The sequence below is a fragment of the Molothrus ater genome, chromosome 12, assembly GCF_012460135.2.
Source record: "Molothrus ater isolate BHLD 08-10-18 breed brown headed cowbird chromosome 12, BPBGC_Mater_1.1, whole genome shotgun sequence".
Classification (NCBI taxonomy): Eukaryota; Metazoa; Chordata; class Aves; order Passeriformes; family Icteridae; genus Molothrus; species Molothrus ater.
Window position 1 is genome coordinate 14,409,055 of NC_050489.2, and position 20,248 is coordinate 14,429,302.

Sequence of the window (20,248 nt, forward strand, 5' to 3'; positions counted from 1 at the left end):
CTCATTTGAATGAGGGAAGGGGCCCGCGCGCCGCTGGCCCCGCGGCGGGGCCCCGGAGCATTGTGGGATCGTGGGGGAGCGGAGAGGAGCGGGGCCCTGCGCCTGGGGAGTGACGGGGACGGGGTTGTCCCCCTTTGGGGAGAAAATTATCCCCTTTTGGAACAGGACCTTACCCCTTTGGACAGGGTTCTACTCTTTTGGGACAGGGTTGTCCCCGTTAGACAGGGTTGTACCCTCTGGGCCAGAGCAGGACCTGCGGCCCTGACTGGGGACGTGGGTGGTCCCAGCCGCAGGTCCTGAAGTTAATTTTAGCTCCCCCCATAAGAGCTACACAGTGACGATTTTTAAGGAAATTGCTCGACTTGGTTGCAGCGAAGTTAGCAAAGAAGGTGTGAGGTGGTAGGAAAATGCCTTCAAATAAATACTTGTGAAGATGTAAGTGGTCTAAAAAGCATGGTTTGGGTCCCACTGGAGCCCTCCCATATTCCCTGAAGCAGCAGCAGCAGACAGGACTGATAACAGTACAGGAGTTGTCAGGATTTAGGATTATATGCCTAAATGGGCTGTGGGTGAAGTTACATTCCTAAATTTCTTGTGTGACTGGAAAGCTGAATGGTAGGTGCTCTTTTACTGCAGTGGTGGATATGGGATATGGGCTACTTAGGGAATACATGGCTTGTTAGTGCTTGAGCTCTGCAGCTTGGGGATGCTAGGCGAGAATGCATCATCTTAAATAAAATTATTAACCCTCTGGGCCAAAAGCTATCATATTATTACATAAAAACTTTCAAGAAACTGAAAAAACCTGCAAAACCTAAGGGGAAAAAAAAAAAGGAGCTCAAAATAGGTACAGAACCCAAAAAGGGAGTGACTATTAATCTTTATAGGAATTGTTATGAGCTTAAGGTTTTCCCAGAGAATCATAAAAGCCATTTAGAATAAACATTCTTCAAGTCCCCTTCTAGGGCTAACGTTTGATAATACACAGAAATGTGGCAACCAGAAATAGTCAGAGCTGGTAGAAGAAAAATATTGCAAGATATTAGAATACAGAAAGGTGAGGGGTTGAAAGAGAAGAAAAATGTGCACTGAGCAGCAGCAAAGGGTTTTTTGCTAGCATAGTAAGGTGCCTCCCTACAGAATTAACCTCTTAATTCCCTGAGGTATGGTTGCTCACTTCCTTCATTTAGCAGGAAATGGGAGAAAGTGTGCATGAGGAAAAGTGTCTGCCTTTATCAGAGTTTATCCTGCACTGGAGGGGACACACAAGGATCCCTGAGTGCAGCTCCTGGCCCTGCACAGCACAGCCCCAGCACTCACAACAAGAGCACTGCCCAAACACTTCTGAGCTCTGGCAGCCTTGGTGCTGTGACCTTTGCTGGTGCTTTCACTGACCTAAACCCCTCAGTGGTAACACATCACGGAAACCATTCCAGGAGCCCCAAACCCACCCCATTCTTTGCCACTTCCCACCATCCCAGTCACAGAGATTCTCCACAAACACTCAGTTTGTGTGTCCCCTGGGCTGCACTAAAAGTTAGGTTGTAGTGCCCCAGGTTCCAGTCCCATCCATGGGGTTGGGCACACAGAGGTAGAGGGAACATTGGCCACATGGACCTACAGACCCCTTTAAATAAGGGGCCACAGGCTTCTTTCCTCTAACTCCCCTAATCCTTCAGAAATCCTTCATCAGAATCACCCCAGATATGCCCATACCAGTCCATTGGATCCACATCTGCTATCATCATCCAGAAGTGGATAATCCTATTGTTTGGGGGGGGGTTTGTTTTTGGGTTTGGTGGGGTTTTTTTTTTGTTGTTGTTGTTGGTTTGGGTTTTTGTTTGTTTGGTTTTGGGATTTTTTTTTTAATTTCGTTCGGGGAGATTTTTTGTTTATTTAGTTTAGTTTTGGTTTTTTTTTTTTTGTTTTGTTTTGACAGTTTTATTTCAATCCTTCTTTCCAATAAACATATTTGCTGTCCTTCCCTGTTGGTTTTTCTAAGACATCTATCTCCAGCTGTTTCTCTATTTCCAGTCTCCTGGAGTAGCCACACTGCCTGTGCTGTACCAGTCATGCTCCCAAGGTGGCACACACGCTCTTTGCCATCTCCTCTTCTGCCGCGGGGCCCTGCTGTGCCTCTCTGCCACCTCCTCCACCCATTCCATCCCTAAAGGGGAAGGGCCACAGCCCTGACTCCCCAGAACCCTCTCTATTGACACTCTGCTGACTATGCCAAGTAAAATCTTGTGTAATCCTATAAAAACAAGGCAAGTAATATATCCAAATGGAATTTATTTACAAGGCAGCTGGCAAAAGAGCTTTTATTTGCTTGGAGTGGCTCTTCCTGGCAGAGGGCCCCTCCTGTTAGCAGCAGAGCTGTGCTCACCTCAGGCTGTGCTGGGGCTGCCTGATGAGCCCTCAGGAGGACACACTGCACCCCAGGGCTGGAGGCTCGAGCTTTTGGGCACAAGGAAGTCAGGAGGTGATGTGGTCTGATGCTTTCTGCTAGATGAGGACCTGTCTTCTCAGCCTGCCTGTCCCCTGAGCCATCCCCATCAAACCTTCTTTGATGCATGCCCTCCCTCTTCTCCCGTGCCCTGCAGGGCTCCCTTGCACCTGGCAAGGAGCAAGTGCTGAAAGGCTCCTGCCACCCTCCCCCTGTGTCACTTGACCTCCTTGCATGCCCCAGCAGCTTCCTGGTGCCTCTGAGTGCAGATCCAACTAAGATCCAGTCATATCTGGAGATAAAATCCTGAAGCAGCTCCATAGCTGCTGGATCACACTGAGCAGGCTCAAGCCAAGCTGCTCTTTCGGCACCCTCCTCAAATTGTCAAACAAATTTGTCAAACAACAAGGAAAAGGGCAGGGAAAGGCTACCTTGTAATGGGATGTCCATGCTTTGTTGAGTCTGGGTAATCTGGGGCAGATTCAGCTTCTTAGTGCTGGCCAGCCTCTGCTTGATGGTGAGAGACATCTTCTGGAAGGCAGAGGGAGTCAGCTGAAAGGCAAAAAAAACCACCAAGAGCCTCAGAAATGCATTTGTTCGTAGAGGCTTTTCTTGTTCACTTGCTACTGATGAATAATTTGTGATCACAGCCACTTGGACAGTTCTGGAAGCCCTGGAAGTTACCTGCTGAAATATTTAACATCAGTAAATTAATGATATAGAGCAGAATGCACATGCTGTAGCCACGTGGCTCTGCCCCATTCGCTTCTCTGTGATTTGATGTGACATGTTTGGGGATTTCTGCTCTTTGGGCATTTGTTTCCTCTTTAGTTTCACTGGATTGAGCTGGTGACCTTTGCAGAGAGTGGGGAGGAGTTATCAGAACTCCCCTAACCCCATCCTTGCACAGCACTCACAGCCCACCATGTGGAGATGTCACTGCTGGGTGAGCCCAGGGAGGCAGGAAAGCAGCTCCGTGCCAAGGCTGCAGTGCACAGCAATGGGTCCAAGCTTCAGTGCTCTCTTTTTAATTAGCATTTGTTTTCTCTGTCTGGCCTCACAGACCCTCCCCAGAGCACAGAGATCTCCTGACAGAGCCCCAGCACCAGAACATCTCCAGTCAATGAGCTCCAGTCAGCAAAGGGGCGTTTGTGGGTGGGGAGGGGGAATTGCCCTGACCCCACTGCTGGGCTGGTTCTGTGCTCCCACAGGAGATGGGACAGAGGAGCTGGTTTGGAACCTGCTCTAGCTGGGACCAGCCCTGTCTCTCAGAGCTCCAGGCAGAGTTTGAGCTGCCCTGCACATGCCAGGTGCCCAAGGCAGGTTGGTGAGGGCAGCACAGGTGAGTGTCCAGCCTGACAGAAGGAATTAGTGCCACACAAAGGGGATGGAGAGCAGCACACCCTCATGGATTCAGCTGGACATTGGTTTAACTTGGCTTTGGGGAGGGGATCTGCAGCCTCACAGAGCTGCTGGACAACATGTGGGGCAAAGAGAGGAGGGACATAATGGGAGTTTCCAGCCTTGACACAGCTCAGGCCCAGGCACAGTGGGTACTCACAGTTACAGGTTTCTCTGCCTCTCTGACGAATTTTCAATTACAATGTTCCACCACTCTGCCCTGGGATCCAGAAGCCATTGTGGAGAATGTCTGGCCTGGATCATTTGTGCCACTGGCTCACCTGGAAGGAGCAACGATGGAACTCTGAAAATCCAAAATCCCATTCATGCAGACCCAAAGGATACACTGGTGTCTCCAGCCTGTGGTATCCTTCAGAAGTGAAGAACATGAGGCCACCCCACTCTGATTCATCAGTAGACCCTATTTTAGTGGCTGAGTTAAGATTCATAGAAGCAAAACCCCAAAACAAACAGACCCTGAAACAAAACAGCCTTTTGCTGTGGGTGCAGTCCCACAACCCAAAAGACTTGTCAGAGCCTGGTGGCACTTAACATCTCCCACCTTTTCCATTACATTTGTAACCCCATTTTCTGACATTTTTAACCAAATCTCTGTTAATATCCAAACTGCCCTTTATCACTTTACAAGTTTTCTTGGTGGGAACAGAAGGAAAGTGACTGTCACTGGGCTGCTGGCCTGGGTGCATCACGGAGGGAGCAGGACCAGCCGCACGATGGCATTGTCCCCTGCAGGAGCGGCTCTTCCAGATGGCATTGTCCCCTGCAGGAGCAGGCCGCACGATGGCATTGTCCCCGCATTGTCCCCTGCAGGAGCGGCTCTTCCAGCCCGGGGAGCTCCGCGGAGCCTTCCCGGGGCAGAGCGCGGTGTGCGCTCCTCGGGGCCCGCGGGGGCCTTTCCAGGGAAGAAAGGACAAAGGACGCGTGTCCCTTCCTCGCAGCGGGTCACATCAGGGCTGGGGTCAGAGGACCTGACCGAGGGCCAGGCGTGGCTGTGTTTGCTCCTTGTGAGCCATCCGGTGGGTGCCCAGGGGAAGCAGAGCATCCTTTGCCGATGGTTTTTCCTCCCGGCGGATGGCGGTGGCCGGGGGCTCCCGGGGGCAGCTGCAGCGCTGCCCGGCACCTCTCCCAGAGAGAGCCTCTGCTCCTGTCACAGCTCAGAGCAGCCTCAGGGGTCCTGCTCCTTGCAGGTGGCTTGATCCCTAAATTGCACCCCACTGGGCTGGAGTGGGTGAACCTCAGGAGTCACAGGCTGGGGATGGACAGGGAGGATGGGACAGAGGGAGGACTCTGGGCTCCAGGTCAGTGAGGAGGGACACAGACAGGTCTGCTCTTTGTGTAGACAGCTCATTCTGTTTTGGCACACAGCTATGAACAGGACTGCCTTTGCTCATAGCCCTGGCTTGACATCAGTGCTGTCCTAGGGAGGGAAACTGTTCCCCAATTAACACCTTGAATCCCAGACATACCTCATCACTGCTTTCTTCAGTTCTTCCCTGGTGCCTCCTTGAGTTGATATGCAATATTCCCACCTAGGGCAGGAATCCCTTTTACCCTTAACCACAGCACCCTCTTTTTAAACCATCCCCAGCCAACAACAAAATGCTAATGTCTGGCACCTGTTGCTCTTTTCGGTAACAGGACAGCTGCATTGACCCTAAAAACACACCCACAGTCACGACAGCAGGTCAGGAGCCTGAGAATCTCATGCATCAGGCAGTGAGATAGGCATGATGCTGTCATGGTTCCAAAAGAAAGCTTGGCTAAGGCAAAAGCATGCTGCCCTGGAAACAGGCTGGCTGCTCATCTAAATGCACTGCTGAGGGAGCAGCTCCCCAGTGGGGTCACAGCTGAAACCCATGGGAGTGTGGAGGCTCTGGGCAGAGCCAGAGGGGGAGGATACACCCTGTTCTTACAAGGTGGGGTGCAGAAAAGCTGGGGCAGGAAGGGGTCTGGTGACTCCTTGGTCTCTTAGCTGAGCCAGCAAGGCTTGAAAAGGGTTAAAAACCTGGGCAGGGAAATGTTTGCCTGGGCTTGTTTTTCTACCCAGCCCGAGTGTCCTTTATTGTGCTGGGCCATGGAAAGGCTTTCTGGCTTTCCTGGCTGCTGGGAGCTGTGCAGGCTCTGGGGCTGTTGTGTGCTGCCTGTCTGTCACCCTGGAATGAGTGGGGTGACAGCTCCACTCTGGAAGGCTGTGACATCCCATTCTGCAGGAAACCTGCTGGGAGGGAAGGGCTCAGCTCAGCCCAGGGGCTGCCAGTGCCCCAGCACAGTCAACTCTGTCAGGTCACAGCCCTGCAGGTGGCAGCCCCCCTTGTTTTTGGGGCTGGCTCACAGGTGCCAGCAGCCCCCATGGAGATGGGGATCAGCCTCATGGCTCCACTGCAGAGAGGTTTGGGGGTCTCTCCTTCACCCACCATCATGGCTTAATGTCAAACAGCTCCCACAGCCTTTCTTGGAAGGCTCTCAGACATCTCCTGCCCAGAGGAGACAGGAAGAGGTGAGCGTTTCTGGGAACAGAGCTGATTCTGGTAAACTCCTTTCTTTGAGACTGCGGCATGTGCAGACACGCTGGATGGAGAAGTGGGAAGAGGGGATGTGGAGAGGTGCTGATTGTGCTGCATGCATGCATGCCATGGCATGTGGCCCAGGGGCTGGCTCTGTGGCAGATGGGGACTTGCAGCACCCCAGGCAAAGGGCTGGGGACAGGACCTGGCTGCTCCTGCCAGGAAAACCCTTCCAGGACACAAGGATGCCTTGCACAGGCAGTGGCTGCTCCTGCTGACATGGGAGGGAGGAAGAGGGGGAGTAAGTGGGGCTGCTGCAAATAGGCACATGCTTCATCCTCTCCCACAGCCAAGGCAGCAGGCACTGGCCTGGCCTCCGGCTCTGGCAGAGGTGAAATAGCAGAGCCATGGCACTTTGCTGCTCCCCATCTTCTGTCCAATCCACAGAAGCTCCAGAAGAATCTTTTTCCAGGAAGCAAAGGGGGAGAGAGCCCTCTTTATCACCCTGGGACAAAGCAGAGCACAGCCACCCCTGTGCCAAGGGAGGGCCTGGCACCAGCTCCAACAGCAGCCGTGGTCTCCTGTGGCACATGGAGATTTCTGTCTTGCCCTCCTGACCACTGTTGCTGCCACTCTCACCTGCAGGGCAGTGGCAGGAGACTGCCCTTCCATGGATCATGGAATCACAGGACAGTTTGGGTTGGAAGGGATCTTTAAATGCCATTTGTTCCAACACCCCCTGCCATGGGCAGAGACACCTTCCACTATCCCAGATTGCTCAGAGCCCCAACCTGGCCTTGAACAATTCCAGGGTTGGGCCAGCCACAGCTTCTCTGGATTATCTGTGCCAGGGCCTTGCCACCCATGTAGGGAAGAACTTATCCCAGATATCTAATCTAACCCTGCTTTCCATCAGTTTGAAGCCATTTTGCCTTGTTCTGTCATTCCATGCCCTTGTCCAAAGTTCCTCTCCAGCTCTCTTGTAGTCCCATTAGTACTGGAAAGGCTCTAAAGTGTTCCTGGAACCGTCTCTTCTCCAGGCTCAACAACCCCAGCTGTCTCAGCCTGTCTCCACAGCAGAAGTGCTCCAGCCCTCAGAGCATCTCACCGGTGTCTGGGTGTGCTCCAGCAGCTTCACATTGCCCCTGGGGCCCTAGAGCTGGGGGGACAGATCCTCTGTCTCTCCTCCATCGTGCCAGCTTTGTGGAACTGTTCCCTTCAGGCCCTGCAGCTACACAGAAGGACTGAGACATCAGCATGTCTTCCCAGCTCTGCAGGGACTTGGGCAGGAGCCAAGGGCTTGATGTGTTCAGGGGAGCCTGCTCTGGTACAGTCCCTTCATGGTCCTCCTCCTCCTCAGCTGAAATCTGCCCAGGTTTCACCTCTGCCATGCAGGCACCTTTCCCAGGAGTTCCCCATCCCCTTTCCTAGGAAGGAGCTTGCTCCCATGGCTGCCTTGCTCTGTGGGAGGCAAGTGACCCTTCCCTGTTTAGAAAGAGCATAGCCATGGTGTGCACTGAACAGCTCCATGTTTGTTTCTTTAAACACAGTATTTTCAAACAACTTGAATCTTGTTTGTTGCAGCAGACAGTGCAGCCCTCGGCAGCCTCCATGGGACAGGGACAGGATGAGTTTTCCTCAGTCCAGACTGCTCCAGCTGCCAAGGAGAGGCAGCAATTCCCACTGCAAGTGTGCACCTTGCTCTGCAGCGTCCCACTGGGATCAGCCAGCAGTTTGCTGGCTCGCTGCTAGCTCGGGTGTGATGCTGCCAGAGAAGAGCTGCATTCCACAGCCCGGCTGCCTTGGGATGCTGACTGGTAGCTGTGGAAAACACAGAGTATCAGCACTTTGCACTGTGTGCTGGGCTTCAAATTGGTTCTCATTTACAGAGAAGGAGGAAGCCATTGTGTTCAGAGAAGTGAAAGCTAGTGGGATGTTCTCTACTACTTTTGAAAACATTTTCTACATAAAGCAGTTCCCTTATAACACAACCCCCAGAATGGTCAGTACTTCCAAAATTGGCGTTTTCCATCCCCTGTGGAGACACTGGCTGCAGACAGATCCAGACATCTGCTTTTCATTTCCTGCTTCATTCTTAAATGTGAGAAAATACGAAATCATCTGGTGCCTTTCTTGATCCCCTGCCATTTATTTCTCTCCCTTATTACAGTAATGGCTCAAGAGCTCTACATGAACCACAGACGCTTCTCCAAAGGGCATCTCCAAAGTTAGAGGCCACATTTGGCTCTAAGGAACCTTCTCCTGAGTTTGGCAAGGGTGTCCTTGGCCAGGAGAGAGGGGCTGGGTGGGTTGATTTGTGTCAGAGCAGCGACTGAGCTGCCACACCACTGAGGAGAGGTGGGTTAGTGTGAGGATGAGCTGCCATGAGCAGCTGGGAGCTTTGTCAGGGGAGAGAGAATCCCATCCTATGTCCAGAGCTGGAGTCACGTGTCAGTGTGTCTCCCTTGCAGCACCAACCTTGGCTGGGCTGTCCCAAAAACTGAATGTTCCTGCTGCCTCCATCCAGCAAGGCCCTGGGATGGAGGACAATGCTGTCCTTGGGCAGACAAGGATGCTGTCAGTACCTGCTCCCGGGCCCTGCTCTAGTGTCACCAGCTCCTGAGCCTGGGGACCTCCTGAACATGCTTCCCATGAAGTGGAAATTCCCATGAAGTGGAAAATCAACATTCTCATCTGATCCACTCTGGCACCTTTCTTTCAAGTCAGATACAGGCTCCCAGCTCTCACTTAGTTTCCCTTTTAATTCTCAGTCTTGACCTTATTTCAAGGAATATAAATCTACTGTAATAAACAATTCTTTCACAAAGAACCAAACAGCAAAGACTTCCAGCAGGGAAACTCCCTGTAGGAGGTGGGAGGTGTTCTGGGCCCATTTCCTGTTTGTTTAGGACACAGCCCACATTCTTTTCTTATATGTAGTTTTGCATATAAATCTTTGCAGGTTCAAGGTGCTTTTTCCTTCGTGAGCAATTCCTCAGGCATTAGTCACAGATTCCCTCCACCTGTGGGGACCTTGGCCCTGTGCACAGCTCAAGCTGGTTCTGAACAGCTCTGGCGGGTGGGAAATGCTGGAGCTGCTTTCAGGTCTCTGCTGGGTAAGATAGCATCTGGCACTTTGACCTGTGGTAGACGTGATTTGGAACAATAGAGTTCCTGGCTAAGGGCTGCAGCAATCAAAGCTAAGGGAGTGATATCAGATAAGGCTTCTGAGTGTGCCTGGTGCCTGTCACCACTGTCCCCAGCAGACCTTGTTCTCCTTTTGTTCTGCATCAAAACCAGTGTTTAGGTAGCAGAACATCTGTCCTGCTACAAGAATGACTTTAGAGCAGAGCAGGGGCTGGAGGCAGAGATCCCAGCCTCCAGCACGGACACTGAACTGTCTGGTGTGACATCCTTTTGTGGGTGCTGAGGGCACACCTGGGCAGTGCTGGAAGGCCCAGAGCTTGCAGGACCCCCTGGTGGTGCCCAGTGTCCGCTGTGTGGTCCCTCTGCCCACACTCCATGGCACGAGCACAGGCGAATGTTTGTGGATGTTTTTCTGTTTTCCGTGTTTCCTTACTGTAGTTACATACAGAGGGGAAAAAAACCCAACCCTATTCCTGTTATCTACTGCTTTTCTTTGGGGTGCAAAGGGTTGCCTTGAGCAATCTCCCAAGGAGGAATGGGAGCAGGCTGGGATAAGCTGGCCCTGAATCCCAGTTACTCAGTTTTTCTGCTCTTTGTTTCCCTGAAGGCTTGCAAGTCCCTGGCTCGCAGGGTTGCTCACTCCATCACTTGGATGCTGTGATTCTTCTGGGATTGCTCATGTAGGAGCTCACCTGCCTGCTTGCACTCATCCATATCACATTTTCATCTACAAGTCCAGATCTGCACTGAAAACAACCTGCTATTCCTGAAACTACAGTGAAACTAAATCAAATTGAGAAACCAAGTGCCCAGACAATTCCTACTGTAACTAAAGAAGCTAATATTTGTTGAATCTGAAGAGAAGTCCTGAGATCCTTCACTGTGTGTTTTGGGAAAGCTGCAGAAGGCAGGCCTCAGAGACAGCAGAACTGTGATTAGAGCTAAGCAGCCTGCCTTTTTCAGCTTTCCCAAAACCCTCTGATTTTAAGGATTCCCACATGTCAGAGTGACACAATGTCTGTGGTTTACCACTAGTTATATCAGAAATATCAGATCCTCTGACTTTAGATTCTTCAATGCTGCAAGACCTCAAAGAGGTTCAGTGAGGGTCTGGTGTGGAGGAGCAGATTGGGATGGGATGTGATGGGATGGGATGGGAAGTGGGTTGGCAGTGATGATGCCAGTTTTCTGCCAGCTGCAGCCCAGCTTTGTCACTGCTCACTGGAGTTGCCTGCTCTCATTGGAGGCAGTTGCTGTCCCTCTGTGTCCTGCTTTTGGTGGGAAATGCAGGGCTTGGTGGTGGCTTAGGCCCTCGCTGCTGCCAGCCCTTGGTGGCTCGTGGTGTCCCACAAAGCCACTGAGGCTGCAGCTGCCCTCCACACTTCTGCTGTGGAATTTCCTTGTGCAGATGTCACCTCCAAGTCCAGCTGCTGAGCTCACAGGGAGCAAATGGAGATGTCTAAAGTGACCTAGAGGAGTTCTCTGCCAGGTAAAAGACCTCGAGCCCAACCTGCAGAGGAGCAGCAGCAGCCAGAGAGCAGTTTTTGCCTTAAAACAACAACACCTATGGCAAGTCATGCCTTTGGCAAACAAAGCACTCCCACTTAGCTGAATGTCAGAGCCCTTCCTCAGTTTTACCTATCTCTGGCAGCAAACCCTTTGCAGAAAAGGCGGGACCTGTTCCTTCAGGGGGGATGTGAACACATGTAGGTTGTGCCATCACTTCCAGCAGCCGAGGTGCCCAATGGCTCCAGGCAATGCCATTTCCTGGGACAAAAGTTTCCTGTGGACCTTGAGAAAACACCATTTGGGGAAGGGCCAGAAAACATCCCAACAAACTCAGCATGTTCTGTTCTCACTAAATTAAACAGACTATTTCAAGCCTTAATTTTTATTTCGTTTCCTTGAAATGGCCTTTTTCTTCTAATACAATACAACAAAAACTACTGAAGTTGCAGGCTGGGATTTTCACCAAATGCAATATATGGAAACCTGGGGATTTTCTCTCTTGAAAATGAAAATCCCAACTAGAACCGTTGGAATTTCCCACTGCACAGAGATGCCAGATTTCCACCAGCCTAAGAAAACTTCAGCCAAAAATATTTATTTTCTGAGGCAGTCACAGACTCAGTCTGGAGCTTATCTTCATCTCTCAGTTGAGGGAATTGTTAGGGGAAAACTGTTCTGGCTCCTGGAACTGGAGATGAAAGAGAAAGAAAAGGTGCAGGATGTGGCTGCAGTGCTGGTACATCCGCTCCTGACCTGCCACAGGGGCTGGCACTGGAAGTCCTGACACAGCCTGGTCCCTGCAGAGCTGGGGCTCTCCTGCTCCCAGCAGCAGCAATACCCCGATGTCTGAGCCCCCGTGTTCATGGAAAATCAGGCTGTCCTAGCAAGCACACACTGCAGATAGCACGGCCAGGGCACAGGAGCTGCCTGCAGAGCCACCGGGTCCCTGCTCATCCCTCATCCCCTCCCTTGGTGACGCTCCTTAGAGGCAGCCTGGCCTGAGATCAAAGTGCAGCTGATGAACTCACGATCCTGATTAGCAAATTCCGTCTCTTTTGGCCTAATGACTGCTGTTGTAAGATGGCTGCCAAAAAAGAAAGGAAAGGAATAACTGCTTTGGCATTTTGGGTAATTAATGAGCTTACTGAGCAGCGGGGAGCTGCAGTTGGAGGTGGGGAGAGCTTTACCAGCCTACTAAGGACAGTGATGCTTTGGTGGGAGAGGAGGTGGGAGCAGCCGACCACTGCAAGTCCCTGCCTGAATAATTTGCCAAGTAGTCTGGGCTGCTGTGTGTGCGATGGGAAAAGCTGGTGTGAGTACATCTGGGGAATTCCAGGAGCCATCCCGCGCCACAGCGCCGCTATTCCCTGCCCTCTCCCTGTTCCCTCCTCCTCCTGGCGTCACCCTTGGACACGTGAATAACAACTAAAGCTCTGTCTCGGGGCTTCACAATCCCGAATGAGCGGCAGCGTCTGTGTAGCTCCGGGGGATGCAATAAGCAGCCGGCAGTGGGAAATACAGCCGGGAATCCCTGCCTGCCTGCCTTTCCTCCTGCCGACCACGGGAACATGAAGACTGCCTGTCTCCAGATGCTGCTGTGGGCCCTGTGCCTGGTGGTGACCCTGGCTGGAGGTGAGGCACAGCTCCGCTCGTCCCCAGCCTGCCCAGGGACAGCCAGGCTGGGGGGATGGCCATGGGGCCGGGAAGGGGGCCGTGGCACTGGATCAGGCTGTAGGGAGTGATGCAGGGGATCTCAGGGCAGGATCAGGCTGGGTTTGGGAAGCGGTGCGTGTGGGGGAAGCCAATAAATGGCCGCAATCCTGGCAGCAGGGACATCCGAGAGCCCCGAGATGGCTTCTGTCACACGGGAGGGCAGATGGGGAGAGCGGCGGAGCCACTTCCCGATAACCTGTGTTAGGAAAAAAACACAATGTGCTTCTCGTCCCCCTTTTTTCACGTGCTGGGGACGTGGCAGGAAGGCTGCAGCCTGGCCGAGGGTGGGTGGGGGTCTGAGGAGACGACACCGTGTGCTGCAGGTGCCGGTGCTGCCGTCCCTGTGAGGCAGGGGGGTGTCACTGTCACTGTTGTCACACACTGCAGTGTGTGTGTGTGTGTGTGTGCGAGGGGAGTCTCTCCTGTTCGGATAGAGATCCCTGCGGGCTGTGTGCGAGGGGAGCCTCTCCTGCCCTCAGGACAGAGATCCCTGCGGGCTGTGTGCGAGGGGAGCCTCTCCTGCCCTCAGGACAGAGATCCCTGCGGGCTGTGTGTGAGGGGAGCCTCTCCTGCCCTCAGGACAGAGATCCCTGCGGGCTGTGTGCGAGGGGAGCCTCTCCTGCCCTCAGGACAGAGATCCCTGCGGGCTGTGTGTGAGGGGAGCCTCTCCTGCCCTCAGGACAGAGATCCCTGCGGGCTGTGTGTGAGGGGAGCCGCTCTCCTGTTCGGATAGAGATCTCTGCGGGCTCCGGGCCGTGCTGGGCCGGCTCTGCCGGGGCCGGGCTCGCTGCCGTGGCTGTGGCACCGGTCAGTGCTCGCCACCCTTCAGCAGGGCCGTGCTGAGCTGTCCCGCAAGCTCCCAGCACCGCAGGCAAGGCTGGACTGTGCCCGGCGCCGAGGGGTGATTATTCCCAAAGAGCCCCTGAAATCCGTGTCCTGCTGCCAGCAGACGGGAGCAGTGAGGATGGCACGGGCAGCAGGGGATGGAGCTCCTCCCTCCGCACACCTCCGGGCAGGTTCTGCAGCGCTGGGCCGAGAAAGGTGGACAGCAGGGACACCAGGCAGGGACACCAGGGAGGGACAGCAGGCAGCTTACCCTGCCCTGGGAACCCCCTGCCTGCCTGGCACTGCCTGACTCTGCTCACCCTGTCCCCCAAATGAGGAAACAGTGCTGGCCCTGCTCAAGGCCTGGGTGGAGCTCCCTGGAGGAGCTCCTTTGGAGGAACTGTGCTGAAAATTAGGTGCCAATGGTTCCTAAGAGCAGAGGTCCTGGGCGGAGAAACTCCCAGATCCTTTTGGCAAAGAGTCAGATGCAGCTCAGAGAAGTGGGGTGTGTGGCCCAGAGGAAGGCTCCATGCTCCTGTGGCACCCCTCTGTCCTGGGAAGGTGCTTTCCAAGCTCCTCCACTCTGGGAGAAACCTACCAGCACCTCAGCCAAATGGAAACCGTTTGCATTGGTGCCAATAATTGTAAAATCAGTTCAGGGTTCTCAAAGGAGCAGATTTGGTTCTCTAAGGAACAGGGACTGCTCCCCACCATGCACGGGACGGTGTGGCCCGCTTGTCACTGTGCCTGTTTTGTTGAACCGTGCTCTGGAAGTGGAGGCCACCAGCTGAATATCCTCTGGCCAATGAGAGTTGATTGGCAAGTCAGCCACCCTGAACTCCCAGCAGGGAATTCTTGACCCTAAAATGCCACAGAATACATTATTGTGTGAAAAAAGAGTTTTGCTTTAACTTGACTTGACTGAGAGTTGGAAATGGGCTTCTGTAGAGGGGCCACAGGAGTGTTTGCTTGGGATTTCTTTGCAATCATTTCCTCAGTAAATTATTCAAATGATTCAGAGTGCTCTTGCATTGATGCTCATTCTTGTACTTGGTACCTGAATCATTCTAACTGAACTGCATAAAATTTGCCACATTCCCTTGGGAATCAGGGGCAACATTTTGTAAGAGACAGCCTGATTGAAACCAGATGCCAGTTCCTTTCTTTACAGAGGCTCCAGATAAATCAGGGATTGTTTTTGTAAATCCTGCCCCCAGGGATGTCAGGAGCAAGTTGTCAGGATGTGTTGTGCAAGTGCCTGTTTTGTGAGGCTGGAGGTGGATGCAGGCATGAATGGCCCCAGTGGTGTGACTGCCCTTGCCCCTTGAAGGGATTAAGAAGGGGTTTATTTTTACACATTGCAAACTGAAAACTGTATTTTCTGGTGGAGTTGAAAAGATGTGTTTGGGAAGCTGGGCTGCTGAGATACCTGTGGGAGTGAAGCATCATTCCCAAAAAGTTCTTGCCCTGCACCCTTTCTCTGAGCCCAGGTGATGCTCAGAGACCGTGGGAGCTGAGAGGCAGGATGCTCACCTGGAGGGGAGGTCCTGCAGGAGGAAGAGATAAGACTGATAAGGAGAGAGCAGAGCACCCTGCCTGCTGGTGAGGGTTGCTGCAGGTCTTTGGGGGATGAAGAAATGTATTTTCTGGGTATTGTGCTGAGACCAGTCCTCCTGGTAGCCACAGGGGAAGGAACTGCACGTCCAGGGGCTTGCACTTCCTACAGGACAAGCTGAAATACTGTCCCACAGTCTTCACAGTGCTTTTTTCCCCTCAGTTTTATGGGTATCTTATTGCATGTGTGGGGACTACAAGCAAATTTGGCTTTGTGTTCATCAGGATTTATCTTCATCTCAGTTCAGCAGGGATTGGAAACTTTTGTGGCAAGCTTTGGACTCTTCCCTGGAGAAGGGAGAAATGAAACAGTGCTGGTTTATAGAGGCCCTGATAAAAAACTAACACTTAATGAGGTGAAATTTTTATTTCAGGGCAACCCAGAGCACATGTGAGGTGTTCAAACACGTGCGTAGAAGTGTCAAAGAAGTTTATACCAGAGAGGCTGATCAGGAGGTACTACGAGCTCGACTCCACATGCAGACAGAATGCTGCATGTAAGTGCTGCCCAGAATGCACCATGTAAGTGCTGCCCCTCTTCCAAGTGGGATCAGGGTTAAATGGGTGGGGAAAGGGACTGAGGGACATACTGGGCAGGACAGGGCAGAGGAATGGCAGGGGGGGAGAGCTCACGTGTTCCTCTGAAAGCAGATATTTTGTCTGAAGACAGAGTCAGACTTGTGAGCTTGTCTGGAAATGAGAAAAGCTCCATTTCTTTCCTTTGGGATAATTGCTGTTTTGTGCTTATGCTGTGGTTTATGCACCATTGACACCATTTTATTGCAGCCCAGGGGGTGGCTCCAAAGTGAAGCTGCTGGGTTGACCTTGGGAAGTCTCACAACACCCAGTAAACCTGAGAGTTTTTCCTTTATGTTTGTGTGCCCCGGGGCAGCTGGTGCCTGTGCAGCTTTCTGTGTCCAAGCAGGACAATGCTTTTGAAAGTGAAAAACTTATTAGGGGAAAACCCTTCATCCATGAGTCATGTTCAGCTGATGCTCATTCAGTCAGATATCAGAGGAACCTGCCTGCCTTTCCTGAAATGAATCATCCAAACAACACTTGGTGTTTGTATCTACACACCTTCCCCACAGCTCTGATCACCTGAACCAGTGTTTTCTTTATTCATTGAGTGATCCCTTTATATTTTCAGATTTGTTACTATGAAGGATAAGGAGATTTGTGTAGATTCAAATGAAAGCTGGGTGAAGGAGATCAAAGACAAACTGAAAAGGAAAGATGCCACAGTGATGCCACCACGTGATGTCACCTCAGCAGAAGAGCCCGGCAGCATTGAGAGACATGTTGGTCTTCCAGAACTGCCTCCATCTCAAGCCACTGCTCCAGCTGGTTTCTTCCAAGGGGCTGGAACAACTCTCAGGGAGAGAGTACATGCTCCTGCTGCCACCACAGAGGTGTCCAGCAAGCCCCCCCCGGGCAGGCAGGAGCCCCCCCAGCTCCCTGCAGGACCCAGCCCCGTGACACAGGAGGAGGCTGTGCACCCTGGGGTCACTCCAGAAGCCAAGGGAGAGCCCTCAAGTTCTGCATCTTCAGCAACTGTGGCAGCAGGCCTGGGCTCCAGGCAGCCCACCCCACGCCCCACTGGCCAACACACAGCTTCTCCTAAGTCCAATTCAGACCTGATGGCTGCTGCCAGAGGATCAATCCAACCTGTACTTGCTACCAATGGATCCCTGGACCCTACAGGAGCCAGAGCCAACACACCAGACACTGCTTCCAGCAGTTCTGGGACAGATCTCCCCTCCAACTGGGACAGTACGAAGAGCACAACAGTCACAGAGACAGCACCACAAACTACTTCAGTGTCTACTCTGAGCTCCACCACTGCCATAGACAAAGCTGCTTCTGTCCATACCAACAGGGCTGTTGGTCCCTCTGCAGGGACAACAGCATTTGCTCATTCATTGCCTGTAGGGAAGCAAGAGCCTTCAGACACAGGAGTTTTTACTCACCAGGCAATGTCAAGCCAAGCCAGAATGCAGATGATCACAGTCAAGCCAAACAATCTGCCCCTGCCCACCTTCCTGTCAAAATCTCAAATGCACTTTGTCACCCCAGTTTCTGTGGTATGTGGACTGATGGTTAGCAGTGTTGCTCTTGTATGGTTGTATCTGAAATTTGGAGTCAAACCAGAAGAAACATCAAGAGAAATGGTGCAGGGCTTGCTCTACCAGCAGGCAGGACATCAAGACAATGTCTATCCAATGGAAGTAATATGAATGCTTCATGGCATGGACATTTCTGGCCCCAACTGTGTATGAGTGTTGCTCCAGAAAAGCTGTTCATGCTGAACTGGTGACCAGTTCAGGAAGCAAGCCTGGGAATAAAAATCACAAAGAAAACTGATTTTTTGGTAGAGCAGAATGCCCAATAATACATCTACTTCATCATTGACCAGTCACAGTGTTTGGAAATAAAGGAGACCCTTCTTTTCTACTGTCACTGTTCCATACAAAGGCTGTGGCTGTTCTCTTGCTGTTGCTGGCTCTTTGCCAGCTGATTTTCCAAGTCACTCTTGGGAATTTTTCTGAGGTTCATCATGGCCCAGGCAAGAAGCCACTCACCCACCTACACTGCTGGACTTGGGCTCAGCCACCTGGAGCAATCTTAGCACCAAACCCACACAATTTGCACTTAAACTCTCTGCTGCTTCTTTCTTTGCACTTCAGGTCTCTGCTCTGTCAGACCAAGACTGGAGCTGGTGGCCAGCTGGGTGCTGGCTCTCCCTGGGCTGATGGAATTTACTCTCATCCTTTTCTCTTGCTAGAGGCATGAGGGGTAGCCCAGCTTTTCAGAAACAGTTGACCAACACTGCATCTGATCAGGGGAGAAGGTCAGTGCTACAGATTTTCTATTCAGAGAAGCTGGCAATCCACACTCTGTCTCCTCCTTGAAATCAAGCCCTTCCTTTTAGCAGCTCTGGGTATTTCTTCTTGCAGATGAATTCTGAGAGCTGGTTCTTGGCAAATCAATGCAATAAATCCCTTCTGCCAGCTGATGCACCTTGTGCCCAGCTGCATCCATCACCAGGGCAGGAAAATGCTGATGAATCTTCAGAAATAGGAGAAATCAAGAAGCCACCCAATAATTTTGCTATTCCTGTGTTATCATTGGAACATTTTTGCTCTTCTCTACAAGCACAAAACCCAGGAAATGTGGAGCTAAAGGCAATTCTGGATGTAGTCATGAAAAAATTACCACAGCAGACATTCTTTTGATCCCATTTTCTCTCTAGAAATAAGCACATTTGCTGATCCACAAAAAAAAAAAAAAAAAGCACAAAATGCCTGTTCATGGTCCTATGCTTCAGCCACATTTCAGTTTTTCCATTTTGGATAGCACTGATCACCAGGCTATGAAAGCACTCTTAAAGAACCAGGCTTTTTTAAACCCCAAATTGATTTTAACACATCCTGACAGTGCTGTACATAAGTCTTATGTTTTATGCGTGGTCAAGTCTTGAAAGCCCTTATTAAATTTTGACTCCAGGATGAATTCTGCTGGAGTGTGCAAAGGTCTTCATGACATGATGCTTTGTTAGTAGATACATATCAAGGGTCAGATCCCAACCAACCTCAGGGGATTAGATCCCTAAGTACAAATATGCATGCAGAAAATAAAAGCAAGATCAGCAAGGGAAAAGCAAGAAAATAACAAGCAAGATGATCAAAAATGATGGGCCAGCTGTAAAGCAGATCTTGAGGAGTGTGGCCTGTTAGATCTGTCAGATTGCATGTTCAGGGCATCCCTCCTGCCCTGCAGGGGGAGAGGACACACCACAGCTGTGCTTGCTGTCTGCCATCACACATCCCTCACTTCTGCAGTTTGTTGGCTTGAGGGATTCCTCTCCTTTGCAAGCACAGGATGCAATCAGATCTATTTCAATGATTGATTTGGAGTGAAATCCTTCCTCTTGCAGCAGCTCAGCTGTGGAACCCTGGTTGGGGTTGATTTTCCTGGGGGGTAAATCTGGCCCTGCCAGTGCCACGTCCCTGTGCACCCCACCTGTGCACAGCTGGAGCTCATGAGGTGATGTGTTGTGGCATTATTTTTATATGAAACACTAGAAATGTTATTTTTGTAAAAAAGGTTTTATAGCTTTTTGAATGTATGTAATGTCCTGTCTGAGGTGCTTGGAGTCGAGACATTTGTGGCAGCCCTGGCAAACACTGTGCCTTGTCTGTTTTGTTGCTGGTCTGAGATGGCCTGAGCATGTCCATGGGGGCTGGAGCACTGCCCAGGCCCTTCAGCAAGCAGAGTGGACACTTGTGTGCTGCATGTGAAGGGCTGGGGAGATGGATGTGCACCACCAGACCACTTGGAGCCCCCCAGTCCTTGGCAGCACCCTGCTCCCAGCTGCTGTGATCCCTCTGGAACTCATCAGGAGCAGCTGCTCCTCCAGGCTGGCCCTGTCCTTGTGCACTCCCTGCCCCTCTCCTGTCCCTTGGCTGCCTGCAGGCAGGGTGCTGGCACTCTCACAGGGGACAGGGGGACACTGCTGCTCCTCTCTGCAGTCTGGGAGGGAGGGAGGATGGAGCCTGTGGGTGTCACCCATTTCTGGGGGTTAAAGTACCACTTGCTGTAGAGCACAGTGACTGTTAAAGCTACAGTTTGTTTGTATATTGAGTGTGTGCATGAGATATGAGCTGTACATTTTTATAGAAATAAAAGTAATAAAGTCATTATGTTAAAAACTTTCACCCTCAGGAGATTGAGCCTTGGGCTGGGTTTCCAAGCCTGGTCCCTGCAGAGATGATCACCTATGACTGAGCACTGTGGAAAGCATCCCAGCATCACCAAGAGATGGCAGAGCTGGCACAGCTGGATGTGGCCAGGCTATTGCTCCATCTGCTTTAGGGTTTGATCTTGCAGATATCTGCAGGAAATATATTTCCTCACAGGGAGTTTGTCTCCCATCTTACTAAGGCAATAGAGAAAACTGGGCTTTGGCATTGTTTAAGCAAAGCTAAGGTCAAACAGCAGCTCAGAGACAACAAACACCATGCTCCAGGTCTGTTCTGTAAGGAGGCAAGAGGGCAAGAGCTGAGAC

General features: G+C 51.7%; 1 protein-coding gene across 1 annotated transcript; it reads left to right on the forward strand.

The window, feature by feature from the left end:
• The first annotated feature begins 12,461 nt into the window (after positions 1-12,461).
• On the forward strand, positions 12,462-19,898 carry LOC118691415 (mucin-5AC-like). Its single transcript, XM_036390580.2, has 3 exons — positions 12,462-12,660; positions 15,555-15,702; positions 16,331-19,898. Exons 1-3 carry the CDS (start codon positions 12,597-12,599, stop codon positions 17,415-17,417), a joined length of 1,299 nt encoding a protein of 432 aa, XP_036246473.1. The 5' UTR covers positions 12,462-12,596; the 3' UTR covers positions 17,418-19,898.
• The last annotated feature ends 350 nt before the right edge of the window (positions 19,899-20,248 follow it).

Excerpts from the sequence above, each read along its gene's own strand:
- LOC118691415 (XM_036390580.2), top strand. The coding sequence starts at position 12,597 with ATGAAGACTGCCTGTCTCCAGATGCTGCTGTGGGCCCTGTGCCTGGTG. Across the intron at positions 12,661-15,554 it reads GGTGGTGACCCTGGCTGGAG|GGCAACCCAGAGCACATGTG; the intron begins GTGAGGCACAGC and ends TTTTTATTTCAG. Across the intron at positions 15,703-16,330 it reads TGCTGCCCAGAATGCACCAT|ATTTGTTACTATGAAGGATA; the intron begins GTAAGTGCTGCC and ends TTATATTTTCAG.